The 15193-nt window shown below is 40.8% G+C and overlaps 1 protein-coding gene across 3 annotated transcripts in view; it reads right to left on the bottom strand.

Annotated features, from left to right (window-relative positions):
- Positions 1-15193, bottom strand: part of arhgef25a (Rho guanine nucleotide exchange factor 25a) — a 53329-nt gene that overhangs the window by 30006 nt on the left and 8130 nt on the right. Inside the window, exon 1 of one of the 3 annotated variants that reach the window (XM_088408691.1) lies at positions 7421-7846. The exons of the other annotated variants lie outside the window; for them this stretch is intronic. Coding sequence (XP_088264817.1) covers positions 7421-7532 — 112 coding nt within the window. The 5' untranslated portion in view covers positions 7533-7846. Of the gene's footprint in view, positions 1-7420; positions 7847-15193 lie in introns of those variants that run through there. 3 annotated transcript variants of the gene reach the window in all.

Raw genomic sequence — 15193 nt, 5'->3', positions numbered from 1 at the left:
TCCTAGCAAAGAGCCGATCAGAGTGATCTAATCACTTTTCGATGCGCCCATTAGTTACTGGAATGACATCACCTCTTTGGCTGCAGAAAAGCATCAAGAATGCTTTGCTTAACTATCAGCAGCAATTTCTTTTTGTAAATCATTTCAAAAGCAAGATAGCATGCAATAAAATCTCAACACTTAATTGTAACCACACTGTTTGCTTTAGGTCTGTACGAGAATCCCACTGAGCAAGATCGAGGCAGTATGCTTTTAGTTCATGAAACTATGACTAGGAAAGGCAGCACAATGACTCCCCAATAATGCTGGATGTGTTGATACAGTGAAAGACAAGTGGTGAATTGAATAAAGTCTGTTAATTCACTAAACTGCACATACTATTTCTCTTCATAGTGGCGGTGCAAAGCAATTCCAGTTTATGATCAATGGAGGCTTGTATTTCCGTCAGCAAAAGGTGGGTGTCGGACAATAACTGACGGAACGTCTATCCCAATGGTTACAACAACAGATGTTCACAGATTTGGCTTTGTCCCACAATCAAAAACATGCAGGGTCGGTGCAAAGGGGACTCCAAATTCCCCCTGTTTGTGAGGTTTTGTTCATCTGTGTGCCCTACGATTGGCTGGCAACCAGTTCAGGGGAGGGAGGGATGGATGGATGGATGGATGGATGGATGGATGGATGGATGGATGGATCGAGGGACGGACGGGCGGGCAGACGGACGGGCGGGCGGACGGACGGATGGATGAAGATTTCTTTAACAATGTCATTGAAATAAAAAAGTTAAAACAACCACAACAGTGACATTTGCTGTGGAGAAAAGTAAACCAAGTGTAAAACTAAGGCTGTTCACAAGTTCAAAATGTGTTTATGTTTGTGTTACTGTACTTACACATATTTACAATAACAATAACATGTTTTTTTTTTTTTGCAGTGTCTTAATACAGAACTTCTAATTTCTTTGCCAGTAAATGTTTTTGATAAAGTGTTACACTATGAAAAAAAATATTATTTGATAAAATTAGATCATGTTGTTGAAGTGGAAAATCAAATTTACACTAACTACCAGTGAAGATAAAGCAGCCACAAAGATTACATTTTGAAGCAATTCCCATTAAATATGAATATACTACAATTAATAATACGAAATATTTCTACTCTGGTTGATTGCTATATTGCTCACTCTCTGTGGGCGAAAGACCAAATTTATTGGTAATGAGACAGTCAAGACTTGAAAGAAAATGTTCCATTTTATATTTAAAATTGTGTGATATCCCATCAAAGGCAATGTTACAGTTTTTACTTTTCTATTAAGTGCCTCCAAATCATAAGTGGGGCACAGGAACAAATAAAATTTCGCACCACACTGGCTCAGCACGAGCCTGATTTTATGAACGACAAATGAAGGTTAAAGCAACTGTATTTTAGTGTTGCCAAATGAATCAGAGCAAGCCACGACATAGCAACAAACGCTTTAATGACAACACAATGGAAAAAAGTTACTTTTCTAGCAGAGAATTTATGTGGGGATTTTGCAGCTTGCTGCTGAAAGTTTCAGTCTGTCAGAAGTCATATTACAACACTGTGCAGAGAAAAAAAATAAAGTGTTAAATAATAAGCTTTAGTTGAAAAGGATAAAGTGAAGTAAAAAAGGTGTGCACATCCAGTAAGTCTAAGCAGGGGTAAAAAAAAAAAAAAAACAAGTGGCTGCTCTTGCACTCTTGTGCTGTGGGAGAATTCTTTCTAAACAAGGTATGGAATGCACTCTCGTGTTTCATAATTTGTTCCCTCATTCGCCTCCTTTTCGCATTTACAAATAGAGCCATGAGAACAAGAAAAGGAGGTTCCAGGAGAGGTGCACGGGAGCTGTGCAAATGGAGCAAAAGCAAATGCTAAGCAAAAAAGTGGAAGACAGTGAACACAAAAAGGGGGAGCACATGATTAATAACCGGCTGACTGGCTATATGGCGAACGCTCGGAAAGATGAGGAGTAAGAGAGGACCAAACAGGAAGGTCAATTCAAGGATCCTAATGCTCCACTTGCTGTTCAATTTTCAAACTAAAAACTGTGTGACACTCAGCCCAAATTTTATGGACGCAACACGGGTTTACCACAGGTCACATTGTCCTTTCCCTCTGTCTGCATGCATGAATCAATGAAAAAAAATGTTGAGACCGGACACAAACACAGCAGAGAGGCTGGATGGGAAATGACGAGGTGCAGGGTGGGCTCAGGGGCAAAGATTAAAAATATCTCCGAACATGAGGTCAGGCCGCAGCAGTGCAGCAGCATACCTCCAATTCATCTATTTTGGTTGCTTTTTCCATAATGTCTAAAGTCTGCCTTATAAGCTGATGGGAAAAACAGGTTCTCGCGCTGAGACGTAAAAAGGGACGCTGCTTTTGTCGTGACAATTTTCCCCCACTTTCGCCAACAGAGCTGTTTTCTGTCAAAGCACTATCGATTTGTCATTAAAAAATAGCCAAGTGTATTAAGGCTTGGACTCGGAGAAAGTCTTCTCAAGGACGTTGACAGAGTGCCTTTATTTTCTTTTGAAGTGCCAGAAAACGACAAAAAATGGGGCATGACACTCAGAAAAAAGGCTTTACATAAATAGTAAATGAGTTGTGGGCAAAACCTCTAATGATTTCGTGGCGACAACCAAGCCATTAGAGGAATAATTCTCCAATAGTTTCTGTGTTTTCTATACCTATGATTATGAGACGAACCTTTGATGGGAATAATCACTTTGAATATCAATGTTTGTTTTGTTTGTTTGTTTTTACATTAGCATTAGTTCTATTGAAGGTTTAGCGCTGCAAGGCACGTTGAGTTTCCATGTAGGATCACATGCTAACAGATTTTCAGGTTTGGCTCTCAAATCGACAGCGAATACTGCAATCTTAAAGTGTAAAGTTTTAAAGTGTACTGTTGGCATTATTTGTAAAACACACACAAGCAGTGGTATGCGTGTGTGCGTGTGTGTGTGTGTGCGTGTGTGTGTGTGTGTTTGTGTGTGTGTGTGTGTGCGTGCGTGTGTGTGTGTAGTGCTCAGGGGTATCCTCGTGATAACCTATTACATGCCTCAGTCAACACACAAGCTGTGCCTTCCATTTGATGAAACACAAAGCAAAAGTAAGACAATGTAGACAAGCAAATGAGGATTAATGCTAGTTGTGTTAAATGTGGGACTAAGATGGAAATGCTGACTTCCTTACCAAGGGGGAACATTAGATTCAAGATCGGGGTGAATTGATCAGAGAATCATGTGTATGACTACAGCCAATATCATATTTTAAACATTCCAAAGTGAAATACTGGTATATGCATGTTAATTACATTTGGCTCATTGGAGGCTGACTTTCGAATTGAATATGAATATTGAATATTTCTAATTGATTATATTTTGTGGAACAGAAATTTCTAACCATGAAGTAAAACGTCTTGTTTGTCACCGTGTGGCTGCCTCGCCCCCTTCATGATGTCCTTCAATGCCGGCCGGCCACAAAACATCCATCCAGCCATCATCTTGACTGCTCATCCTCAAGGGGCTTGGGGTGCTGGAGACAGTCCCAACAGTGAATAAAGGGGCCAAAAAATTATTATCATCTTTGTGTGCCCTACGACTGGCTGGCAACTGGTTCGGGGTGTGCACGACTGTGATAGGCTCCCGCATGGCCATGAACTTCATAAGGCTAAGCGGTTTGGATAATGGATGGATGGATGGATGGATGGATGGATGGATGGATGGATGGATGGATGGATGGATGGACAGACGGATGGATGGGCACTATTTAAGGAAAACAATTTGGACACAGAACCCAACAGGACACAGAAATGAAAAAATAATAAGTCTGTTCATACAAAAATCAAAATAAAATTTGAGAAAATAAAAATTCTAAGTCACCATTGGGAGTAGGACTGGATGCAGCAGCGCTTAACAGCAGGGATGGATGTGGAACATGAAGATACAAAGGAACAGCAGAGAGCAGAACTGGCACAGCAGAGTATGGAAGACAGCCTGATAACGACCTTGGTTTAAATTGGGTGTGTTGTGTGCGTGTGTTTTGTGTGTGTGTGTGTGGAGGGGGGCAACAGGCAGGCCCACAAAGATCGGACTTGGCCACCCCTGCAACAGGCCAAGTAGAATCCCACATGACAAACTAACAATGACAAAATACTGCAAAAAAAGGGACCATCGCAACTGACAACATACACGGCCAAAATCAAAACATAGTCACATCCTCCAGACATAACAAAAAGGAATCTTTGATAACCTTTAGAGCATCACCACATCTTTCCAGTATCACAAGCAGTGATAAAGCTTTGTTACAAACGTGATTTAAATTTGCTTGGCCAAGATATTTATCGGTTGGCCAATATTGAAGAATTGTGACATCGACCATTACCATGATCAATTCTCTGGGCAAGTGAATACTGAACAATCTGGATATTGGTTTTGTTTTGTGTTTTTCCCTATTTTGTGTCTATGTAGTCAGATCTCTGCTGTACTGTGCTGACCTCATGGCTTTCATACATCTAAAGCATTCTATTTAAATTATGACCAACTTGTTTCCGGAGCCAGGATGGTGTTCTCAATGTGCCAAAGCGCAATTGTAAGATTGTTTTTTTTTTTTTTTTTTTTTTTTTTTTGTTTTTCTCTTGCTTAATACTAACTTCTCCACCGAATTTTTCCACCCCACATCGTGTTAATTAATTATCCCTCAATGCACTGCATGGGCGGGTTGATCCTGTATCCATATCATATTTCCCCCCATTCTGCCAATGTCAGCTTAAAAAAGAAACTAGAGTACTTTTTTGTCTTTATGTTTTGCTATGCTTTATGGATCCTGTGCTGGGCCATCTCTGCACACTGCTGAAAAAGAAGAGGCGGACTACAGAGAATTAGCGTATTGATTTTCTCGTTCTTTTGATGCATGGCCGTCCCTCTCTGCTTGAACATGATCTTACTTGAAACAGGACCGTACATCATGATATTAAGAGTGCAATGGTAGTTTACAACAGGTAAAGGTTCACGAATGGTATGAATTCAAGTGAATGCAATGCCCTATGGTATACTGAAGTGATGGGAAGACATCTATATGAATGAAAGCCTGCATTATGTGACATAATGGTACACGTTAGTCAGCAGGCACGCTAATATAAATTATTATGCTCAAGCAGAAGATGACTCAGGCTGTGCACTATAATTTTGTGTGAGTCAAAGGCTTTTTGTTACTTTTAAATTAAATGAATGATATTGAGACGGTATGCCACCGCTCCCCCATAAAGTGAACCAATTAAAAGGCGGAAGTCATCAATATAAGGAAGAAACATTTTGGTTACTGTTGTTATACATTCACAACACAAAAACGCTGACCCGAGTAGTGACTTGGATTCAAGTGAAAGTTAACAACAGGCAGGCCTGGGGGAGAACATACAAACTCCACAGAGGAGGACCGAAGCCGTAAGTGAACCCGCAAACTCTGCGCTGTGAGGCAGGCAAGCTAAATAATCTCCCGTTGTGCCAGATTTAAAATCGGGTTTTAAAAATTACATTTAAAAAAGAGGGTGCCATATGAACTCAACTTCAGAAATGACAGAATGTTTCGCTTCATTGGTCAAATTCATACAATTCATGGAATGTTATGTGTATGTTCAAATCAATACCATCTAGCAATATGTTTCCAAAATGGCAGTGCACATTATCCCAGGCTTCATGTCCTGCAAAAACTGATTGAAAAAACTGCTTTAACGTGGCTGCTCATAGATCTGCATGTTAGCATAGAGTTAGTGAATCAACTTAATTCTGAGGAAAATCAGAAATTCTGGGAAACAAGCAACCTGAGGAAATCATCGTAACCCCCCCCCCAGTTGCTCTTGATGATGCCTCATGAGTGGGTGAATAAGTAGTCAGTGTAAAGCGCTTTGAGTATCTGAGGTAGAAAATCACTATAAGCACAAGTCCGTTTATCATTTAACATGAAATCAATGTATCGCAAGATAATGCATCGTACTGGAGCTCTCATTGGCTCACTTGCACCACGACATGCTGTACTGAAGATGGCCAAATAGTTTCCAACATTGTAATATGGTATTTCCAGAAATGCCGCTGACAAGCTGACACTTTTTTTTTTGGTCTTTATATTGCAAGTTCAACAGATTAAGCTTTGCAGAGCAGAGCAGATTTTTAACATTCTTTTGAATAAATTGCTAAACTATGGGCTTCAACACTGCCTTTTTTTGTCTTGAAACAATAATTATACATTTCTGTTCTAATCATGAATAATACTTGACTGTAGAAACTGGATATGATTTCCATAGAGTGCCTATTGCTAAACCAATGATAGCTACTGTACTTCAAAATGTACTTCACATACTAAAAAAAATAAGCAATGTACATGAGCCTCACATGAACTAAGAGGCTTACATTTAAAAGTGATGCAGTGATATGGACGTTCCTGCTCATACCGTAAAAGAACAAGAACAAGTGAATTACAGTCGGCTTCCAAATGTAAACTCTAACATTTTTTGATTTACGGAGGCTACTTTTCAGTCTGACGTCTTCCAGTGGTCCGATTCCTTGCATGCTTCCAAATCATGAACTAAGTGGCAGCGTATTTGCTATGATAACATGCAAGAGGTGCAGTGGAGAGCCGCGGGCCATGGAAAAGTAGAATATCTATTACATAAGAGATTAAACGCAAGGAATCTCTGGTATTTATCCAAGAACGCTAGTCAATAATATTAAAGCCTTCTTTATGAGCAGCCCCTAGCCCACAGACCCCCTATATGTGCATGGCCTCTGTGAGGAGGCGGCGGCTCATTTACGCCTTTCATATCGGCTTTTGAGAGACCGCAACGCGTGTTGCCACCAGACACTGTTGTTGTATTACCCCTATGATGCGATCGCTCAAAAATAGATGACTTGTGTTCACTGGTGGCAAAATGCTTACTCGGACTTCTGACTCCACGTCTCCCGCCGCTTTGACTTCAGCTATATTGCAGCCTAATGGACTGCTGCCATCCCTGCTGAGCTTCATGTCAAGATACAGCATGGTTGAGGGGAGGCAGCAGTGTTTTGGGTACAGTGGAATGTTTTCCCGCTTGTGTGTTTCATCCAGCCACGTGCCACACATTCCGCACTGACGCGCTCTTCAGCAGGAAGACACTTTGCAACTCTCATCCCGCTTGTGTTTAACGGAAGAATGCGTGATGCACATCCTCCTTTCCTGTTTCTTCTCTGCCCGGTTTATCTGAGGAATGCCTCGTTTTTGTGTCACACCTGTTGCTTTAGCGGCCGCCACCGGAGGAGTCAGACTTTCTCTTTTTGAATCAGAAGAAGAATGGAAAGCGGAGGAAACAAGCAAATGTGGAGGAGATGAAGTTGAAGTAACGGAATTTGAGTGTGACACTGACCTCTGACTCGAACGTAACAGCAGCCACATTTGGTCAGGACTTTCCGAAACAAGTGTTGGCAACCACAGCAGCCTCGGTGGTGGCGGTGGTGATGGTGGTTGCCCCCTTTCATGCTGTTGGACCATGAGCAGAGGTGGGCATGGCCCGCCGTTCCCACTCCTCTCCCTCCCGCTCCCTGGAGGGTAACCCCCAACCCCCTCAAAGTTCAAATCCCACCAAAAACCAAAAGCGGGTCAGTTTCCTTAGTTGACCGCAGACAGTTCACTTCCACGGTCCACAAGAGAAGCCACAGAGAAATCCAATAAATGAGTGATAACGACCAGCCGTGAACAGATTCCACTCAGCATATTATCCTGTCGTCTCGCTTTATCTTTTCTTTATGTGGTGCGCTCGCCACTGTGGATTGCTTGGTCAAATGACAGACTGCTTCAGCTAAGAGAAGCAGAGAGAGAGAGGGGGGAAAGACAGAGTAAGGGGAGGGTTGAGGATGGAGGGTGGAGTCTGCAAGTACTCCTCACTGGCTATTCCGGAATAAGGTTCCCACTCCCCTCATTTTCTCTTTTCCTGAACGCCCCCCACCAACAAACCGCAACCACCGCCGCCACCTCTTCTTTCCCTCAGCTGTTTTTTCTTCGGCTCCCCTCTCGCTCCTCACTTATATGCCGCCTCCGCCTGCTTTCAAGTCATGTACTTACACTGGAAATGGATGGTCGCAAAATGAATGCACGAATTGATGTTGTATGACAACGCCATACTGATATGTAATATTGTGAACCGAAGAGAAGCCATGTCAGGTTGTTGGTGTAATCCTGCATGCTCCACTTTCCTTTTAAGTGACATGCAGGAGGCACTGGGTTTATATTACGTGTTTCTATATTTTTGTTTTTCATGACCAAGAGTTCGACACACCGAGCTTTTCTTTTCACTTTGTGATTCCGCAGAGTGAGCAGTGGGGTCTCAAATTTCACAATGCTGGCATTCTTCCTGTATGCGTGTGCGTGTGCATGTGTGTGTGTGTGTCATTTGACCTGACAATTCATCTTCAAGTTCAGTAAATCTTTATGTGTTAGGACAGACAAACAAATCCCAGATGTACTCCATGCTAGTATTGTAGTCTCGACCCCACCAAGTGAGACCAAGACATTATCGAGACTAGAGAATATCGAGACTTTGGACTCTGTACTAATCTGACTTCTGAAATTTCACAAATTACAGCCAATAAGGTACACCGGTGAAGTGAAAAGTATTTCAGGTGACTAACCTTTGACGCTCATTGGGAGAGTGCCAAGTGTGCAGAGTAATAATCAGAGTGGCTATTTTGAAGAGACTAGAACATAAAATATGTTTTCATTGATTTCACTTTTTCGTTGACTACATACCTCAACGCGAATTCCGTCAGTTTTGATCGTGATGTGATGTACGTGAACGACCCCCACCACCGCCACACACTTCTGAAGAGTGCATCATGTTAGGGTTAGTGCTATATTAGTGCCATACAATTGTTTTTTTGTTTTGTTTTGTTTTTTTTGAAGCGCAAAAAAAAATTAAATTAAAAACGTCACATAGGGACTGGGTGGAGAGAGAAGAAAGGAGTGGGCAGAAATGAATGGAGGAGCTGCCGAAGACCTCTCGCTGTGAGTGGCTCCAGACGAGATTTGACAACCGTGATAGCTTTTGTCAAAACCTTTCAGATGCAGTGTATTCTAGACGGTGTGTGTAAAGTTTTCTGTATATTTATATTTACACCTGTTCTAAAAAGTATAAGAAGCTATTGAATTCTTATTTTTTGACATTTCCAAATGTCCAAATGAAGTCATATTTGTCACAATTCCCAACTTGCTTAAACGTGACAACTACTTACAATATTTTAGAGCTAGAAATATTAAATGTCTCATTACTTAAACCCTTACAATTTGACATTGATTGTAATCTATCATTAATCTCAGTGTTTATTGTAAGAGTAAATTGATGTTTTAAAATAAACATATAAAAAGGCCTGTCCTTTCAAAAGCTCTCTGAGCAAACGGTTCATTAATAAACGGTTCCCTTTATAGAGCCAAACGTCCCATTAGTAATGGCTTCAGTGACAATCCACAATGTAAATAGTCATGAAAATAAAGAAAACACATTGAGTGAAAAGACGTGTCCATACTTTTGACAAATACTTGCAATTGGAGGCACTGTATCACTTGGGGGTCTGCATACAGTCAAGTCCAGTCATGATGGAGCAAAATAAAGCTGATCATTTCTATGTTTTGATACATGTACAAATGTAAAAGAATTTTAACTCATCAACCATTGCAAATGAATCTAGCATAACAATAAGATTGGTAATGACACTATTATACAGCATGTGTATAGCAGGGACCCTATCAATGATTTGCTTTGTGTAAAAAGAAAAAACAACATTTCATATGGCCAAATCGTGTGACTCACAGTGTGAGCTCATATCAACATCACACAGACAGGCTACAATCTGACAAGAGCGATAATTTCATCTGCTCACTCTGGCAGCAAAGACACTCAACTTTGATGAGTTGAGTTCTATGAGTTTGAGCATCATCTGGCAAAAAAAGATTTTTTATGAAACAAAGGTACTTTTACACCCTGGAAATTTGCTGGCTTTGTGCATCAATGCAATAGATTCAATTGTTCTGGAGTTCTATCAAAAATTCTATTCTTTGGACTTTTCTAAGTACAGCGAATCACTTAAAGCTACAAATGCAAATGGTGTGTTTGTTTGTTTTAATATTTAAAAGTTGTGCTTTAGCGAGGTGGCTGACCAGAACTCTTGGCCCAATTACACTACAGGTACCAAACAAAATGATACAGTAACGTAACAAGGGGAACATTAGATTGACCTACTAAAGAAATAAAATTGGTGTAACAACTCTCATCAATACATTCAATGAATACTCTATAAATAAATATAAATAAATTTATTGGGCCTAGTGGAGGGTATTGAGGCTGTACAATTTGAATGTCAAAACACTATTAAAGAAACATAGGGTTCTAAAATTGCGTCAAACACCATAATGTCACATGATATGTTAGGATACCTCATCAGACTCCAGCCAATGCTCATTTTTGCTCTGAAAACTGTTGGGTTCCCCAGGACACGCAACACTAAAAAGCTATGGGTCCCAACAGCAATGTTTGCAGTCCCAAAAATCACAGAATTTTAGGGTAAAGAATAGCTCAAAACAATTCTTCGATTAAAATGGTTGTCAATTAATCAATTCACTTTTACAGCTCTACTGTAGATCAAAGTTCTACCAAATGTTGAAACAAACCCCAAATGAATTTTATATCAGCCTATGTGATTATTAGTGTGCATAACAACAAAAATAATCATTAAAAAAAAAAAAAAAAACACTGTAGAACCAAAATCCACCAAAGCTATAAGTATATTAGAAAATGTGCAATTTCTGAAGAAATTGCGTGTGAATCCACAAGCGCTGAAGGGAGAGGTGCGAAATGTGTGGAGCATTTTTTATTTTGGGGTATGCGGTAAGGAAGACTGGCTTTGGAATGACAATCACAGTCATCTTTTCACCTTTAGATTTCAGATTTCCTAACTCAAATTTGATTTGCATTTGATGCCACTTACTAAATATCATAAAAACTTGTGGTAGTAGTGAACCTCCCATATTGCAGACTGATGTGTTATTAGGGTTTTCATTTCTTTGATTTCATTATGTTTTAATTTCATGGCGGCTCGGTTGTGCAGTGGTTAGCAATTCCGCCTCACTCTTCAGGGACCCGAGTCCGAATCCACCTCGCTCCAGCCTTCCTTTGTGGAGTTTACTGCGTGGGTTCAACCCCGGGCACACCGGCTTTCTCCCACATTCCAAAAACATGCGGGGCAGGTCAATTGGACATTCTTCATTGCCCTTAGGTGCGATTGAGTGTGTGAATGATTGTTTATCCCCGTGTGCCCTGCAATTGGCTGGAAAGCCGTTCAGTGTGTCCCCCCCCTACTGCCCAAAGTCAGCTAGGATATGCACCAGCAAGCCTACAACCCTTGTGAAGATAAGTACCTCAAGAAAATGGATGGATATTTTCATTTAAATTAAAAATAGGAATAGACTTGTTTAAGCCAGCGAGCCCAGGGCTGACGAAGGATGATATTTGGATTATTCGCAGATGTTCGGATCACATATCTATCAGTTGGCTACAAACGCACTGCCTACAAGTCTACATATGACTAACATAATTTAAACATTTGTGCTGCTGGGAAGCGAAATTCGTTCCGTAAGTAGGTTATTTTTGTTGAAATATCAAACTTGACATTTTTGTCCAAACAATGTGTCTGCTGTCGATAACTCAAAACTGTGTCACACTCCTGATCACTTATGTAGTCAGAGATTTTTTTTGGGACCAGCTGCTTGTTACTGTAAGACTGGTGAGCTTAAACTGGAGACAAATTTCTCTGAGGCTATTAAGATGATTCCGATGGTGATCAAAAAGTTGAACTCCAATGAGCCTATTTTCACAAAGCATGGTGAAAAGGTCTAAGACATGGTCGACTTGACTTCCTCCAACACCAAGACGAAGTTATGCTCATTGTCAAATTTTAAAAATAATGCAATCAGGAAACGGTAACAAAACAGAAAACAATAGATGCCCACTTCTATTCTGAGGCCCTGGAATGGCACTTGTTTATCTCAACCAAGAGATAGTGATGCTTCACCTTCCTCCATGGTTCCTGTTATCTCTGTCTTTTTGGGAAGTGTGTGTGTGTGTGTGTGTGTGTGTGTGTGGGGGGGGGGGGGGTGTAATGGATCCTTTAGGTGTTACTGATTAAAAGACTAATTTAGCAGAGAGAAAATTGAACACTGCCTTTGCATGCCTGTGTTGTCTGATGCTAATATGTCCTGCAACACTACGTTTTAGGAGCAGAGCAGTGCATGTTAGGAGACATTCGATTGGATCACAGAGGAGAGGTTTTCAAATGAGGTAAGCTGGAGCAAAGGCAGCCAGACAATCAGAGAAGAACAAGGTACTGCATATCCTGAATGTTAGGCAATGCAAACTCAGCGACTTATAGATCGTGGCATTATTTTTTATTGTACTGTATGCAGTAAGCAGTCATGACTGCTATGTTGGAAAACAAGATGGCAAAGTGCGACACTGCAAGACACCCAGTAGGGGGCGATAGTACCTGTTGCATAACAGACATGAATACTGTATGTTTGGTGTAGGGTTACTTAGTCATCAGTACGGCGCATAAAAGCTCTACCGTAGGACATTACACATTTCACAAGGAATGGACTCGTGCGGTACTAATTAAATGGACTTATCGGTCGTGTAGCATGACGCAATCATCAAAAATGGCAAAGAAGGTACATGCAAAAACTGTGCAGAAAAGATGTTCATGATCTTCCCCCCAACTAGAAGGGGGTGGGAGAGGTGAGGCGTCCATAAACACCCTTTCGTCTCTGCTTTCATCTGTCCTTGACTACCCCACGCCTTCTTTTCTCTGCACGTCCCACGTCACACACACACCACACTCACGCACACACACACACCACACACAACACTAAGGCCCAATACACGACAAATGATTCAGCTGGATTCAACCTTATTTACAGTATGTGTGAGCTACCGCCATGAAGCTACACATCCGCATTCAAAGTGGATTCAAATACCTTTTCTATAAGCACACGTAGAATGTATTTGGTCATGAGACAGTTGATCACATGCAAGAGGCGGACTCAGGAATGTGATTTAGTGAACTCAGAAATTACTTTCTAAATACATTAGACATATAAACAGGTAGAGTGGCAAACTAACTCCTAACTAATTATTATTCTCCATTTATTTTCTGAAAGCGCCAAAAACAAGGCCCAGCGTCCGACTTAGATTTCTGACAAGATTCCACCCGTTGCCACTTTATATGCATTTTCTGCTTTCTTTGGCATCAGAGCCATTCTGTGCAAATTTAGCGCACATTTATTTTGGCTTTGAAGAGACGAAAAATCAGTTAAAAGCAGAGAACTCTTCTATCCATTTCAAGTATACTTGTTTCCAATGTGATATTCTCCACGTGTGCTTTATGTAATAAACACAAATATGATCATCATAGCAAGAGTGTCCGCTCAGCAGTTACGCATGCAGTTTCTTATCCGCAGCGTCAATCCCCAACCCCCCATTGATATTAGACTCTCCTCAGTCCATCGGCCAGCTGAAATTCTGCCAAAAAATGCTCACTTACAGTCTTTTTTTTTTTCATCTTCTACTCCCTTGCCTATTCTACTTCAGCTCTCTTTTTTCTCTTCCTTCATCCCTAAGCTGAAAGCCAATTAAGGAAAACCAGCATCCTGGGACGTGCCGACATGAGGGGGAGGTTTTCGGCATTGGCTGACATCCCATGTTAGAGCTGGCGTCAATGTCATGTTTCCATCTCTGTTGTCCTGGAGGCCTGAACGACTTGCTGTTTTTGCCCAATTACAGAAGCAGCAGAAATTGTAAGCATGCAGCAGGGAGTGAGTATTTCTGTAGCTTTCACCCCCAACATGCAGCCGCAGATCTGCACTTCAGAGACATGCACCACCTGCAGAGTTGGCTGCTTCAAAACCTCAGTCTGGAAAATATTATCTACACTTACTAAGAGAGTGTGTAAAGGATTTGCTTTGTTTATGTGGTCATTTGCAATACTTTGGGATTTTGCTCAAGAAATTGTACGGTTGCAAACATTTGCAAAGGCTGAATTAGATGAGCGTTGCTTCGGGGGAAATATACATTTTTTTTTATCAATTGTTACTTATGTGACAAAACAAAAACTCCAAATTCTACAGGTCAACATTATGAAATTTCAGTTCGTGATCCCTGAGGGGATATTGGATTTTGGGAGACTGGTACTTCCGCATCACATTTTTTGCAAAGTTTTGCCACAGACATTTATGATGCGGATTTTAGCCCGAGAGTAACGTTACAGTACAGAGTTTTTTGTTGTTGTTTTACAGTACAGAGTTTTTTGTTGTTGTTTTTTTTTTTTAATCTCGGGTGACCTCATTGGTAGCTCGAGTCATATTCAGAGCCAAATAGATGAATATAGATGAACAAATAGGGGCAAATAGCTTAAACAAGATTTCACAGAAAGGGTTCACAAGACACATTTATGAGTCCTCTGATGTAATATGAATCTTTCTTGTCATCAAAATTGCAGAAATTCTGAATATGTAATACAGTCTTTTTAAATGACCTAGGTCACAATGTTTTTACACTTTCCACACTTAAATACATACACACATATAAATTACGTTTGGCACGTTGGTCATTTATTTCTTATATGTGGTTGATGGTCAAACGACTGACAGGAAGTAAAATGGCTCATTGGCGGGCTGTGTTTATCACTACGTGATTGCCACAACCGCTTTACTATGTCGTACAATGCCGTCCACGGAACATCCATCCACCCATCATCTTGACCGCTTATCCTCACGAGAGTTATGGAGAGAATGAAGGAGCCAAAAACAGGCGTTTCGCTAAAATTTGAATGTGAGATAATGTCTCTAGATCACACTCGCTGACACGCGTTCCTTCGATCAAATCCGTCCCAGTGGGAACCCAGTACTGTATTCATAACAAAAACAAAGTTGCTGTTTACTTGTCTGACTCTGTGCAAAATCTCTCCTCCTCAACTCCAGAATCAAAACAAAACTAAAACAAGTGGATAAGGTCGGAATAGACGGGGGCGGTGTAGGAGAGGTATGAATTTCATCTGTCATCTTAAGCTTTACTCAAGTCATATTTACCTGCCCAGGTGGG

This window comes from Hippichthys cyanospilos, chromosome 2, assembly GCF_059441005.1.
Source record: "Hippichthys cyanospilos isolate Australia breed blue-spotted pipefish chromosome 2, RoL_Hcya_1.0, whole genome shotgun sequence".
In the NCBI taxonomy this organism is placed as follows: Eukaryota; Metazoa; Chordata; class Actinopteri; order Syngnathiformes; family Syngnathidae; genus Hippichthys; species Hippichthys cyanospilos.
This window is presented reverse-complemented; position numbering and strand designations above follow the sequence as displayed.